Source organism: Somniosus microcephalus, chromosome 10 (genome assembly GCF_052327205.1).
Source record: "Somniosus microcephalus isolate GS21.2 chromosome 10, FLI_Smic_1.0, whole genome shotgun sequence".
Lineage (NCBI taxonomy): Eukaryota > Metazoa > Chordata > Chondrichthyes > Squaliformes > Somniosidae > Somniosus > Somniosus microcephalus.
Window position 1 is genome coordinate 154,139,501 of NC_140996.1, and position 13,436 is coordinate 154,152,936.

Genomic DNA, 13,436 nt, shown 5'->3' on the forward strand with positions numbered 1-13,436 from the left:
CCCTCTTCCCGTGCTATCACTCCCTACTCTTCAAAGGGCATTTTTCAACATATTAATCAAAAAGAGGAAGGGTCTCAAGGAATCTTATTGGAGTTCTGAACAGAAGAAAGGTGAATCCAGATAAAGGTAATAATTTATCTGAAGTAGCTGCTGCACTGAGGGGAATTGGTTGCAACTGGGTCTTTCTAAAAATACCTTGAATAGTACACAGAACATAATACACAGCACTGCTCCAAAGGGGATAATATTCTACAAGAACTAAATTAAACCGTCCACTACACAAAAGGTTCCATATTTAAAGTCATTTTAAACAAATTTGGGACATTTAAGAATAATGGGGAAGTCAATAGTGACCTTTTTATAAAAAAGAATTAACATTTCATCCATTATGTGCCATAGTGTAATTGTTGTGTATTATTCTTTAATTATTGTACAACTGAATCAATGGCATGAGAAACCTAGAGTCAGGTGTCTGGGTTCAGATGCTGCGGTTATCGATACTTCCATCACAAATTCAGGCTATTGGAGAAGTACAGATGCATATTTCTTCACTTTATTGATGCACTTAATACATTGAAATACTTAGTGGCTGAGAAAAATATTGAAATGCACAGAGACGCCTTCAATCAATATCCACTATTCACCTATATATTCATGCAGTATAATAAAAATGTTACTTTCAAATATGTTTTTACTAGATGTGAATGCATACAGCAGGCCAAAGTCAGCTTCGTATCAGATTCTGCACATGGACCTTTGTTACCTCTGCCGGGCTGCTCAATTGCTAAACTTTTAAATCTGTACCACATTACTTCTATAGTTAAAAAAAAAAACCTCCAATATTCTTCCACCAACAATAAAGTTCATGCTTTATTGAAATAATGTAGACCACTAGGTTTTGGTATTTGAATGTGATCATATTATAGGTATATTTAGTTTGGTTGTTCACGTTGGTGCATGCTTACTAGATTAAAATACTAAATTTTCACTTGAAAACATCCCAGTGCATTCATGCAAACCCTCTGTGAATTCGCGAACATTTTGTAAACTGTTTTTTACCAAATTGTCTAAATTATCAAGCTCAGTCACAATTGTGGACAATTCACGCAACAGTAGGTGATAGCCAAGTTGGTTTGCTTTAAAACAGCTGCAGTCAAAGTTGTGATAAAATCTGTTGCTGACCGATTTGCTTCACAGATCCTTTCCACACTCAGGGCAAAGGATGTCATCTCGCTCTGTGAGGAAACCATGTCCTACCAGTGAGAGAGAGCATTTTTTGCAGTTGAAGCAATCATTATGCCACTGACGTTCCTCAAATGAGATGTACTTGGTTCCTCCAAGACCTGAAAAAAATTCATTGCAAAAGGAAGGTAAACTGATAGGTTAGGTTTAGCTATATTATATAGAGGGTGATATTATATGGAACAGATTGCCCAAGGAAGCAGTGGAGGGAGATGGTACTAGGAAACTGCATAGATATTTGACAAAAATGCAATTTAGGGCCATTCTGTTCTGCTTTTATCAGAAAGTTCATACCTTTAGCCCCAATTCCATGACCCTCCCAGGTTACTTGTTCAGGCTAAACCATACAATGCACAACCTCCATATGCTGCTCAACTTTGAACTGAGCTTCAATCCAAAATTTCCTCCATTACCCAACCATCTATTTCCATTTTCACCATATCACCTGCCTCACCCCCATCATCACTGAATCTCCCATCCACACCTTTGTCATCTCCAGGCTTAACGGTTCCAATGCCCTCCTAACCAGCCTGCACAAACTTCGGAGCGGCTGCAGGGCATTCTGGAGGGGCAGGGTGAACAGCCAGTTGTCGTGGTGCATATAGGTACCAACGATATTGGTAAAAAACGGGATAAGGTCCTAAAAGCTGAATATAGGGAGTTAGGAGGTAAATTAAAAAATAGGATCTCAAAGGTAGTAATCTCAGGATTGCTACCAGTGCCATGTCCTAGTCAGAGTAGAAATAGAAGGATATTTCAGATGAATACGTGGCTAGAGGAATAGTGCAAGGGGGAAGGATTCAAATTTCTGGGACATTGGAACTGGTTCTGGGGGAGGTGGGACCAGTACAAACTGGACAGTTTACACCTGGACAGGACCGGGACTGATGTCCTAGGGGGAGTGTTTGCTAGTACTGTTGGGGAGGGTTTAAACTAAAATGGCAGGGGGTTGGGAACCTGTGCAGGGAGATAGAGGAAAGGGAAGCAAGGATAGAAGCAAAAGACAGGAAGGAGAAAAGCAAAAGTGGCAGTCAGAGAAATCAAGGGTGTAAATCAAACATGGCCACCATAATTAATAATTCTAAAAGGTCTAAGAGTGTTAAAAAAAACAAGCTTGAAGGCTTTGTGTCTTAATGCGAGGAGCATTTGTAATAAGGTGGATGAATTGGCTGCACAAATAGATGTAAACGGATATTATTTAATTGGGATTATGGAGACATGGCTCCAGGGTGACCAAGGCTGGGAATTCAACATCCAGGGGTATTCAATATTCAGGAAAGACAGGTAAAAAGGAAAAGGAGGTGGGGTAGCATTGATGGTTAAAGAGGAGATTATAACATCATAGTAAGAAAGGATATTAGCTTTGATAATGTGGAATCTGTATGGGTAGAGCTGAGAACTACCAAGGGGCAGAAAACGTTAGTGGGAGTTGTATACAGACCCCCAAACAGTAATGCTGAGGTTGGGGATGGCATTAAACAGGAAATTAGAGATGCATGCAATAAGGGCACAGCAGTTATCATTGGTGACTTTAATCTACATATAGATTGGGCTAACCAAATTAGTAACAATACTGTGGAGGAGGAATTCCTAGAGTGTATACAGGATGGTTTCCTGGACCAATATGTCGAGGAACCAACTAGAGATCAGGCCATCTTAGACTGGGTATTATGTAATGAGTAAGGATTAATTAGCAATCTTGTACGAGGCCCCTTGGGGCAGAGCGATCATAATATGATAGAATTCTTCATAAAGATGGAGACTGAAGTAGTTGACTCAGAAACTAGGGTCCTCAATTTAAATAAAGGAAACTATGATGGTATGAGGCGCGAGTTGGCTAGGATGGATTGGGGAATGTTACTTAAAGGGTTGACGGTGGATTGGCAATGGCAAACATTTAAAGATGACATGGATGAACTACAGAATTTGTTCATCCCTGTTTGGCATAAAAATAAAACAAAAAAGGTGACTCAACCGTGGCTAACAAGGGAAATTAGGGATAGCATAAGATCCAAGGAGAGGACATATAAATTGGCCAGAAAAAGCAGCAAACCTGAGGATTGGGAGCAGTTTAGGATTCAGCAAAGGAGGACAAAGGGATTAATTAAGAGGGGGAAAATAGAGTATGAGAGTAAGCTTTCAGGGAAACTGACTAAAAGCTTCTATAGATATGTGAAGAGAAAAAGATTGGTGAAGTCAAGAGTAGGTCCATTGCAGTCAGAATCAGGGGAATTTATAATGGGGAACAAAGAAATGGCAGGCCAATTAAATGCATGCTTTGGTTCTGTCATCACAAAGGAGGACACAAATAACCTCCCAGAGATGTCGGGAACATAGGGTCTAATGAGAGGGGGGAACTGAATGAAATCAGTATTTGTAGGGAAATGGTGTTAGGGAAATTGATGGGATTGAAGGCCGATAAATCCCCAGGGCCTGATAATCTACATCCTAGGGTACTTAAGGAAGTGGCCCGAGAAATAGTAGATGCATTGCTGGTAATCTTTCAAAATTCTATAGACTCTGGAACAGTACCCATGGATTGGACGGTAGCTAATATAACCCCACTATTTAAAAAAGGTGGTAGAGAGAAAATGGGGAATTATAGACCGGTAAGCCTGACATCGGTAATGGGGAAGATGCTAGAGTCCATTATAAAAGATGTAATAGCAGAGCACTTGGAAAACAGTGACAGGATCGGAGAAAGTCAACGTGGATTTACAAAAGGTAAATCATGCTTGACTAACCTACTGGAATTTTTTGAGGATGTAACTAGTAGAATAGATAAGGGAGAACCAGTGGATGTGATGTATTTGGACTTTCAGAAGGCTTTCGATAAGGTCCCGTGACGTAAGAAAACTACTAGGCACTTGGCCTAAGTATTAAACAAGGCTTTAATCAACTGTTTTTCAACATGGATATCTAGTTGTGTCCTTCACTAGTTCCTGTTCAAGAATGTCCTGAGCAAGCTGGGCCCATGCCCGAGTATTTATACTCTCCCTGGACAGCGCCACCAGCAGGCCGCCCAGTATCATTTCATAAGTCATTTCCACATGAATGACAAGATTCATGTCATTCTTCCCGCCTGAAAGATTGGAAGTCCGGCGGCTTCCTTCTACCGAATTAATCGGTCTAAGAATAGACGCAGTCATTTGGATCTCCGTTGGAGGCCAGAAGGCACGTCTCCTCGGACCATGTTTTGGTCCCTGTGTCGCTTGGTTCGTACCGGCGGGCTGGCAGAGTCCGTGTCGCCTTGATCGACCTGAGGGGGATTGGGGAGATCGTGGCTCCGGGTGCGGGCCCCCACAGGTGCAGAGCTGGCTTCACCCTGCTCGGTAGTCGGTGACTGACCGGCGTCCTGTCTTCGGGTGGCCATCTTGTGGGGAGCGCTCTGTTCCCCGGGTTGATCCAGCGGAATAGCTGGCAGATCCCTTGACGTCCCGGGTAGGGCATCATCCTCAGAGGAGCGCAGGGTATCGGCGTCATTAATGCGGATCCCACTATCGATTGGGTCCATCGGACCGGTTGGGCAGGGAGCCAGATCCCGAAGTGACACTGTGGATTCCCGGCCATCAGGGTACCGCATGTATGCGTACGTGGGATTGACATCTGTCAGTTCCACTTCGTCGATGAGGGGATCACTCTTAGAGGATCGGACAAATCTTTGGAGCAGCACGGGGCCAGGAGCTGCCAACCATGATGGTAGGGACGTCCCATGATTGGAGCGACGCTGGAACTTGAAGAATCGTTCGTGAGGAGTAGCGTTGGTGGGTGTAGAAAGAAGAGACCTGGTGGAATGCAACGCGTCAGGGAGCATAGTTTCCCACTGCTGGTCTGATAGGTTGTGTGACCTCAGTGCAAGACGAACAGCGTTCCAAACGATGGCGTTGTATCTCTCAACCTGTCCGTTTCCAATAGGATGATACGGTGTCGTTTTACTTGTGGCGATTCCCCATTGGGAAATATAACTTTTGGGTTCGCTTGACATGAAGGAGGGACCCCGATCAGAGTGGATGAAATTGGCCATACCGCAAAGGTCAAAGACCTGATCGAGCATTTGATCACTGTGGAAGTAAGCATATTGGGACAGGGGAAAGCAAAGGGAAAGCGTGAATATTCATCCAGCATAGTAAGCAAGTAGGTGTTTCGCGTTGAGGAAGGCAATGGCCCTTTAAAGTCAATGCTGAGTCGCTGTGTAGCGTGTATGAGCGAGCCAACCGACGGACGGAAGAATTGTGGTTTTAATTCTGCACAAATTCTACACATGGATCATGTTCTTTTCACATCTTCCGTAGAAAATGGGAGATTTTTAGATTGCACAAAGTGTAACATACGGGTACCGCCAGGATGGCACAAGTCAGTATGAAGATCCATAAGAGTCAAAGTTGACATGGAAGAGCAGAATGCACACGTGAGGGTATCCGGGGCCACATTCTCTTTGCCGGGTCAATAATGTATGGTGTAGCCAAAGGCGGCTAATTCCATCCTCCAGAGCTGTATTTTGTTATTCTTGACCTTTATGCTGGATAACCAGAAACGCACTAAGGTCACAGAGCGCTGATCAGTTATGAGCATGAAATAGCGATGAGCGAGAAAATGACTCCATTTACGTACTGCTTCGATGATAGCCGTAGCCTCCTTCTCGACAGGAGGATAATGGAGCTCGCTACCCTGCAAAGTTCTGGACAGAAATGCAACAGGTCGACCGCCTTGATTCAAGGTAGCCGTGATCGCCACGTCCGATGCATCGCACTCGACCACGAAAGGGAGACTTTCATCGATGGAATGAAGCTTTTTCTAGTTGTTGCTTGAGGAGGTCGAAAGCTGAAATAGCCATCGCGTCCAACGGAAATGACTTTGCGTGAAGCAGGGGCTGGATCTTGTCGGAAAAGTGGGATATCCACGTCGCATAATAGGCAAACATGCCGAGGGCCCGACGAAGAGAGCCGAGATTCGTAGGAGGAGGGAGCTCCTGAAGTGGATGAAGTCGCTCCGGATCCAGTTTGATGACATCATTGCCCACCCAATAGCCAAGGATGTTGACTGATGGTACTGATTTCACAGATTTGGACTCATTTAAGGTTAAGTTGTGACGACAGAGAACGTCAAGAAATTTCTGGAGGTTGGCATCATGCTCCTTCTGGTCATGACCAGGAATGGTGATATTATCCAGATATGGAAAAGTGTCCGTTAAGTTCTCCTGTTTGACTAGGCTGTCCATTGCCCGTTGAAAGATGGCCACCCCATTGGTTACCCCAAATGGAAGGCGACAAAACTGATAAAACTGACCATTGGCCTCAAAGGCCGTATACTTTTTGTCAGAGTACTTTAACGGTACTTGATGGTATGCGCTCTTTAAGTCAAACGTTCAAAATACCCTGTAGTTGGCAAGGTTATTGACCATGTCATCGATGCGTGGTAGTGGGTAGACATCCAGGTCAGTATATTGGTTAATAATTTGCGAGTAATCGATGCAAAGACGTTACTTGTGTTGCTTCAGAGGATTTTTAACAACGATGACTTGAGCCCGCCAGGAAGATGAACATGGCTCAATGATACCGTCAGCTAGAAGGTGAGAGATTTCTTCCTCGATAAAGGATAGATCATCTTGGCTGAAACGTCATGATTTAGTGACTATGGGCTTACATCGGGGGGGAAAGATTGGCAAACAAGGAGGGCTCGTCGAGCGAAGCCGCCGAAAGCGCACAAAATGGTACTTTGGAAATAGTAAGCTCCGGCTTTGGCCCTCCAAACTCAAATGTGAGTCTTTTGTGTTGTTTCTGGAAATCCTGTCCCAGGAGCACATCACTGCATAGGTTTTTGAGCACCCCGAGCCGGGTGGAAAAATAAGTGCGGCCATTGAGAATAAGGTCAACAAGACAAAAGCCGGAAGAGTTGGTGATCAGTTTCATCAGAGCCATTACAGTTTCCCTGTCCGAGGGGTAAATACGCAGTTGTAACTGACTGACAGCCCGCTCACTGATGAAGCTGTCAGAGCTACATGAGTCGATTAATGCGCTCAAAATGTGTCCATTTACTGAAACCCTCGTGGCTGCATGGGACAGGCTTTGGGGAAAAACAGCTGGAACACTAGTAGTGGCTCTTGGGGGAGGAGCAGTTTTATAGATAGCAGCTGTAACACTAGTAGTGGCTCTTGGGGGGGGGAGGAGCAGTTTTATAGATAGCAGCTGCAACACTAGTAGAGGCTCTTGACCGGCATACTTTAGAAAAGTGACCTTTCTTACTGCAATGATTGCAGGTTGCATTACGAGCAGGACCAAATTTCCTATAATGGAATGCACCTCCACAGAAGAAACACTTCTTTTTAGATTGCGAAGATGCCGCTAGGGTAGGATCGTCATCAGTGAGGGCTTCCGCCTGAGGCTTACCGGGTGAGTCACTAAAAGTGGTAGCAGCAGTCCGTGCATATGGTAAAAAGTAGGCATCTGACTTTTTTTGAGCAAAGTCCAGAGAATATGCCTGGTTATAAGCAGCTTGTAACCCGAGAGTTTTATTCTCCAACAGACGCTGGCGTATGAGGGGAGAAGCAATAACATTAATAAAAGAGTCACAAATTAATTCCTCCCGGTACTGCTCAGCTGAGACAGCTTTAAGGTTACAATCTTTGCTGAGCCTGCGAAGCTCTTGAAGGAATTCATCAAGTGATACCCTGGGTTGTTGTTGAGTTGTGGCCAGTAGGTGCCGAGCAAAAATTTTGTTTGGGGCCTTAACATATAGTTGCTGTAGTGTTTGGATAGTGGAGTCATAGTCTACACAGTCTTCGATAAAGTCAAACACATGAGGGGATACATAATTGGCAAGCATTTTAACTTATTAGGAACATTCTCACCACACTCCTCGAGGAAGTTGCTGAAAGTATGATGGCTGTGTTTCCATACCTTAGCAGCTGTAAGTGAATTCAGGTCCAGGTCGAGACGGGCAGGTCTGAGTAGTTTCTCCATGATGGATTGATTACTACGTCCGAGTTCCCTTCTACAGTTTGAATCGTAGCTGTCTGTTCCCAAATCACTCAGAGCGTGGAGCGGGTTGCAGTTGATTAAATTGACGTAAGAAAACTACTAGGCACTTGGTCTGAGTATTAAACAAGGCTTTAATCAACTGTTTTTCAACATGGAAATCTAGTTGTGTCCTTCACTAGTTCCTATTAAAGAATGTCCTGAGCAAGCTGGGCCTATGCCCGAGTATTTATACTCTCCCTGGACAGTGCCACCAGCAGGCCGCCCAGTATCATTTCATAAGTTATTTCCACATGAATGACAAGATTCATGTCATCCCACATAAGAGATTAGCGTGCAAAGTTAAAGCACATGGGATTGGGGGTAAGGTACTGACTTGGATAGAGAACTGATTGGCAGACAGGAAGTAAAGAGTTGGAATAAACGGGTCTTTTTCCGAGTGGCAGGCAGTGACTAGCAGGGATCAGTGCTAGGACCCCAGTTATTCACAATATATATTAATGATCTAGACGAGGGAACTAGATGTAATATCTCCAAGTTTGCAGATGACACAAAGCTGGGTGGGCGTGTGTGCTGTGAGGAGGATGCAGAGAAACTCCAGTATGATTTGGACAGGTTGGGTGATTGGGCAGATGCATGGCAGATGCAGTATAATGTGGGTAAATGTGAGGTTATCTACTTTGGTGGCAAAAACAGGAAGGCAGATTATTATCTGAATGGTAATAGATTGAGAAAAGGGGAAATGCAACGAGACCTGGGTGTCCTTGTGCACCAGTCACTGAAGGCAAGCATGCAGGTGCAGCAGGTGGTTAAGAAGGCAAATAGTATGTTGGCCTTCATAGCGAGAGGATTTGAGTACAGGAGCAAGGATGTCTTGCTGCAGTTGTACAGGGCCTTGGTGAGACCACACGTTGAGTATTGTGTGCAGTTTTGGTCGCCTTATCTGAGGAAGGATGTTCTTGCCATGGAGGGAGTGCAGCGAAGATTTACCAGACTGATACCTGGGATGACAGGAATGACGTATGAAGAGAGATTGGGTCGATTGGGCTTGTATTCGCTAGAGTTTAGAAGAATGAGAGGGGACCTCATTGAAACTTATAAAATTCTAACAGGACTAGACAGACTAGATGCAGGAAACCCCCCCCCCCCCCAACCCCCCGTCTCTGCACCTGCTTAATATCTGTTACATTTCCAGCTTTTTCCAGTTCTGATGAAGGGTCCCAGACCTGAAACGTTAACCCTGTTTCTCTCTCCATGGATGCTGCCTGGCCTGCTGAGTATTTCCAGCATTTTCTGTTGTTATTTCAGATTTCCAGCATCCGCAGTATTTTGCTATTATAGATGCAGGAAGGATGTTCCCGATGGCGGGGGAGTCCAGAACCAGGGGTCACAGTCTAAGGATAAGGGGTAAGCCATTTAGGGCAGAAATGAGGAGGAATTTCTTCACCCAGAGAGTGGTGAACCTGTGGAATTCTCTACCACAGAAGGCAGTTGAGGCCAATTCATTAAATATATTCAAGAAGGAGTTGGATATATTTCTTAAGGCGAAAGGGATCAAGGGATATGGGGAGAAGGCAGGGACAGGGTGACATGAATCTTGTCATTCATGTGGAAATGACTTATGTAATAATACTGAGCGGCCTGCTGGTGGCGCTGTCCAGGGAGAGTATAAATACTCGGGCATGGGCCCAGCTTGCTCAGGACATTCTTTAACAGGAACTAGTGAAGGACACAACTAGATTTCCATGTTGAAAAACAGTTGATTAAAGCCTTGTTTAATACTTAGACCAAGTGCCTAGTAGTTTTCTTACGTCACAGGTTACTGAATTTGGATGATCAGCCATGATCTCATTAAATGGCAGAACAGGCTCGAGGGGCTGAATAGCCTACTCCTGCTCCTATCTTCTATGTTTCTATATTTCAACTCACCCACAATGTTGCCCACATCCAATTCTGTACTAAATCCTGCTCATCCATCACCCCACTAGTTCACTGGTCACCTTCCATGACTGTTGAGCATCACATGGAGTTTCTGGTTTGCTTTTTCCCAATTCGACCCCTTTCATTTCGTTTTGTTATTTTAATTTTTTGAAAAATTACAGGACAGATAAAGGAGATGCAGTGGCTGCAGTTTATATGGATTTTCAAAAAGCATTGAATAAGGTATCATGTAAAAGACTTATGGCAAAGATAATGGAATGGAAATTGCGGTGAGTGGTCTTCTACAAATCTCGGGCTGTTTATATATATAAATATATGATCTGGGCTTAGGAATCAAGAGAACAATATTGAAATAAGCTGCTGACATCAAATTGGGGAGAGGGGGTAGGAAATTTGAATGACTGCAAGAGGACATTGTGGGAATATAGACAGATAGGTGGCAGATGCTATTCAAATACAGAAAAATATCAAGTAATATATTTTGGAAGTAAGAGCATGGAAATAAAATACACCTTAAATGGTAGGATTGTAAATGGGTTAGAGGAGTATCCCCTGCAGTTCCTCTATCTATGCTCTCATTTTTTCAAAGAATTCTATAAGCAAAATTGATTGGGCCTCTAATTTTAGAAACTCCAATTTGCCAAGACAAGAAAGGACTGAGGCCCTTGGTTTAAAACATCATAGAGAAAAAAGTTATATATATTAACAATCGGTGACATTGGGAGTAATTCTAACCCACAACAAAGAAGGGATGGTTTGGATCGGGTGGGATGTTAAAATGTAAAATATTTAAAAGCTGAACCCAAACCACCTCGAACCTGCCTACCTCTGGTTTTAATGGAGGCGGGACGGGGTGGGGGGGCAACCAACCCACTCCCAGGAGGCACGTCACTCATTTAAATATTTTAATGAGGCTGCGTGTCTCAGATTTTATGTCTTTTCCAGCTTTAACGTTGGCTGGCTGGGTTTCCTGGGCCTTGGGAAACCAGGCAGCCAAAGGGAGGCGAGGACTGCTGCATGGAAGAAGTAAATGCTTTTCCAGCACTGTTTGTGGGCCAAGAACAGCAGGAGTGGTTCCCCCCGGCCCCCCAAGCAAACCTGTTTCCCACTCCACACGATTGGACCCCCAGCCCGCAATCACTGCCCCACCCCTGCGATCACCGCCCCCCCACCCGCAATCACTGGAACCTTCTCATTCAGCACAATCAGTTGATAATCACGTCTTTTCAACAATAAAGTGCTTTAGTTGGAATGGTGGCAGTGGCACTACAATCAGCCTCAACACATTTGGGTGAAGGAGTCAGAGTCCCTACTTCTGATTTATGTCCATTCACCTCTGCTGCAAGTGCATGTGTGGATGCCTGATGGCAACAAGTGCTCAGATGTGATGCTTTCACAGTCAAACAGCCTGCTGATTCTCATCAACAAAGCTCACATGAATTATGATACTTGGTTAGCTGTGAGAGGATAACCTTCACTAACGGTATCTTACCTCAGCAAGGAATGGCACACTTTCAAAAAGAGAAAATTAAACACAAAAAAGGAGAAAGTGCAGCATGCAAACTAAACAATGGGGGTAATTTACACTTTCATCACCTGAGCAGTAACCTAACAAAGCAGATCGCAAACGCATTGTAGAACCACTTTGATATTTATCCCATTGCTTTCAATGGGATGAAAATTGGGCAAGGGGGGGGGGGGGCGGGGGAGGGGAGTTCTACGACAAGCAGACGATCTACTCCGTTGAATTACTGCCCAGGTAGTGAAGGTGACAATTACTCCTCGTGCATTACAGGATTCAGATTAGTCTAAATATTTTTCTGTACCAGATGTCAAATGAACATGTCTTAGTGGGTGACCAGCACAAAGATGTTGCTGATAATTTCCTCCTTTCACAATCACGTCATACTGAAGAACTTACCAGTAATTGCATTGGAACAACCGGCACATTTTTTGGCATAGAGGCTACTGAAGCAATCCAGGCAGTAGGCAAATTCATCCCGTGAGGTGAAACGTTGTCCAGTCAGTGGCTTTTTACAACCTGTACAGAGAAAACACTCTTTGTGCCAGGGTTGATCATGGTAAGTGACTCCTCCAGTAGTAATTGCCTGGTTAGGAAGATAAAATATAGGCAACTATTAGTTACTTTATCTTCAACAGGTAATCATTGATAACACTGTAGCAGATCTTTAGTTAAAATATTGAACATACAATGGAGAGAGGAGAAATCAGATATTTATTTTGTTGCATAAGTGAGAATTTGTTCATTACATACATAGGATATACGACACAGAAACAGGCCATTCGGCCCAATCAGTCCATGCCGGCATTTATGCTCCACTCGTGCCTCCTCCTGTCTTTCCTCATCTAAATCTGTCAACATAACCCTCTATTCCCTTCTCCCTCATGTGCTTATCTAGCCTCCCCTTAAATGCATCTATACTATTCGCTTCAACCACTCCCTGTGGCAGCGAGTTCCTCATTCTCACCACTCTCTGGGTAAAGAAGTTTCTTCTGAATTCCCTATTTGATTTCTTGGTGACTATCTTATATTGATGGCCTCTAGTTTTGCTCTTCCCCAGTGGAAGTGGAAACATTCTCTCTGTATTTACTCTATCAAAACCTTTCAGAAATTTAAAGACCTCTATTAGGTCACCCCTGAGCCTTCTCTTTTCAAAAGAAAAAAGACCCAGCCTGTTCATCCTTTCCTGATAGGTATAATTGCATTTCTGGTATCATCCTTGTAAACCTTTTTTGTACCCTCTCCAGTGCCTCTATATCCTTTTTAAAATATGGCGACCAGAACTGTATGCAGTACTCCAAGTGTGGTCTAACCAAGGTTCGATACAAGTTTAGCATAACTTCTCTACTGTTCAATTCTATCCCTCTAGAAATAAACCCTAGTGCTTGGTTTGCTATTTTTATGACATTATTAACCTGCGTCGCTACTTTTAGTGATTTGTGTATTTGTACTCCAAGATCCCTTTGCTATTCTACCCCACTTAGATTCTTATTTTCCAAGTAATATGTGACCTCCTTATTTTTCTTACCAAAATATAATACCCCATATTTACCTGTGTTGAAATTCATTTGCCAATTAAATGTCCATTCTGCAAGTTTATCAATATCATCTTGTAATTTGTTGCAGTCCTCCTGTAACACCGTTATGGTAAACTTGACTGAATCTCCATTTGACTGAATTGAAAAGTGACCAAATTTCACCATCATGTTTCGCGAGGACAAAGTCTGGTTGCTGTGAGAACTTCGCAAAATAAACTG

General features: G+C 43.6%; 1 protein-coding gene across 8 annotated transcripts in view; it reads right to left on the reverse strand.

Annotated features, from left to right (window-relative positions):
* Nucleotides 1–535: 535 nt before the first annotated feature.
* Nucleotides 536–13,436, reverse strand: part of LOC147111775 (four and a half LIM domains protein 2) — a 69,694-nt gene continuing 56,793 nt past the window's right edge. For all 8 annotated transcript variants that reach the window (XM_085998987.1, XM_085998986.1, XM_085998985.1 and 5 more), the window contains 2 exons: nucleotides 12,079–12,265; nucleotides 536–1,343 (listed from right to left, as the gene is read on the reverse strand). In XM_085998987.1, coding sequence (XP_085855113.1) covers nucleotides 1,192–1,343; nucleotides 12,079–12,265 — 339 coding nt within the window. In that variant the 3' untranslated portion in view covers nucleotides 536–1,191. The remainder of the gene's footprint in view (nucleotides 1,344–12,078; nucleotides 12,266–13,436) is intronic.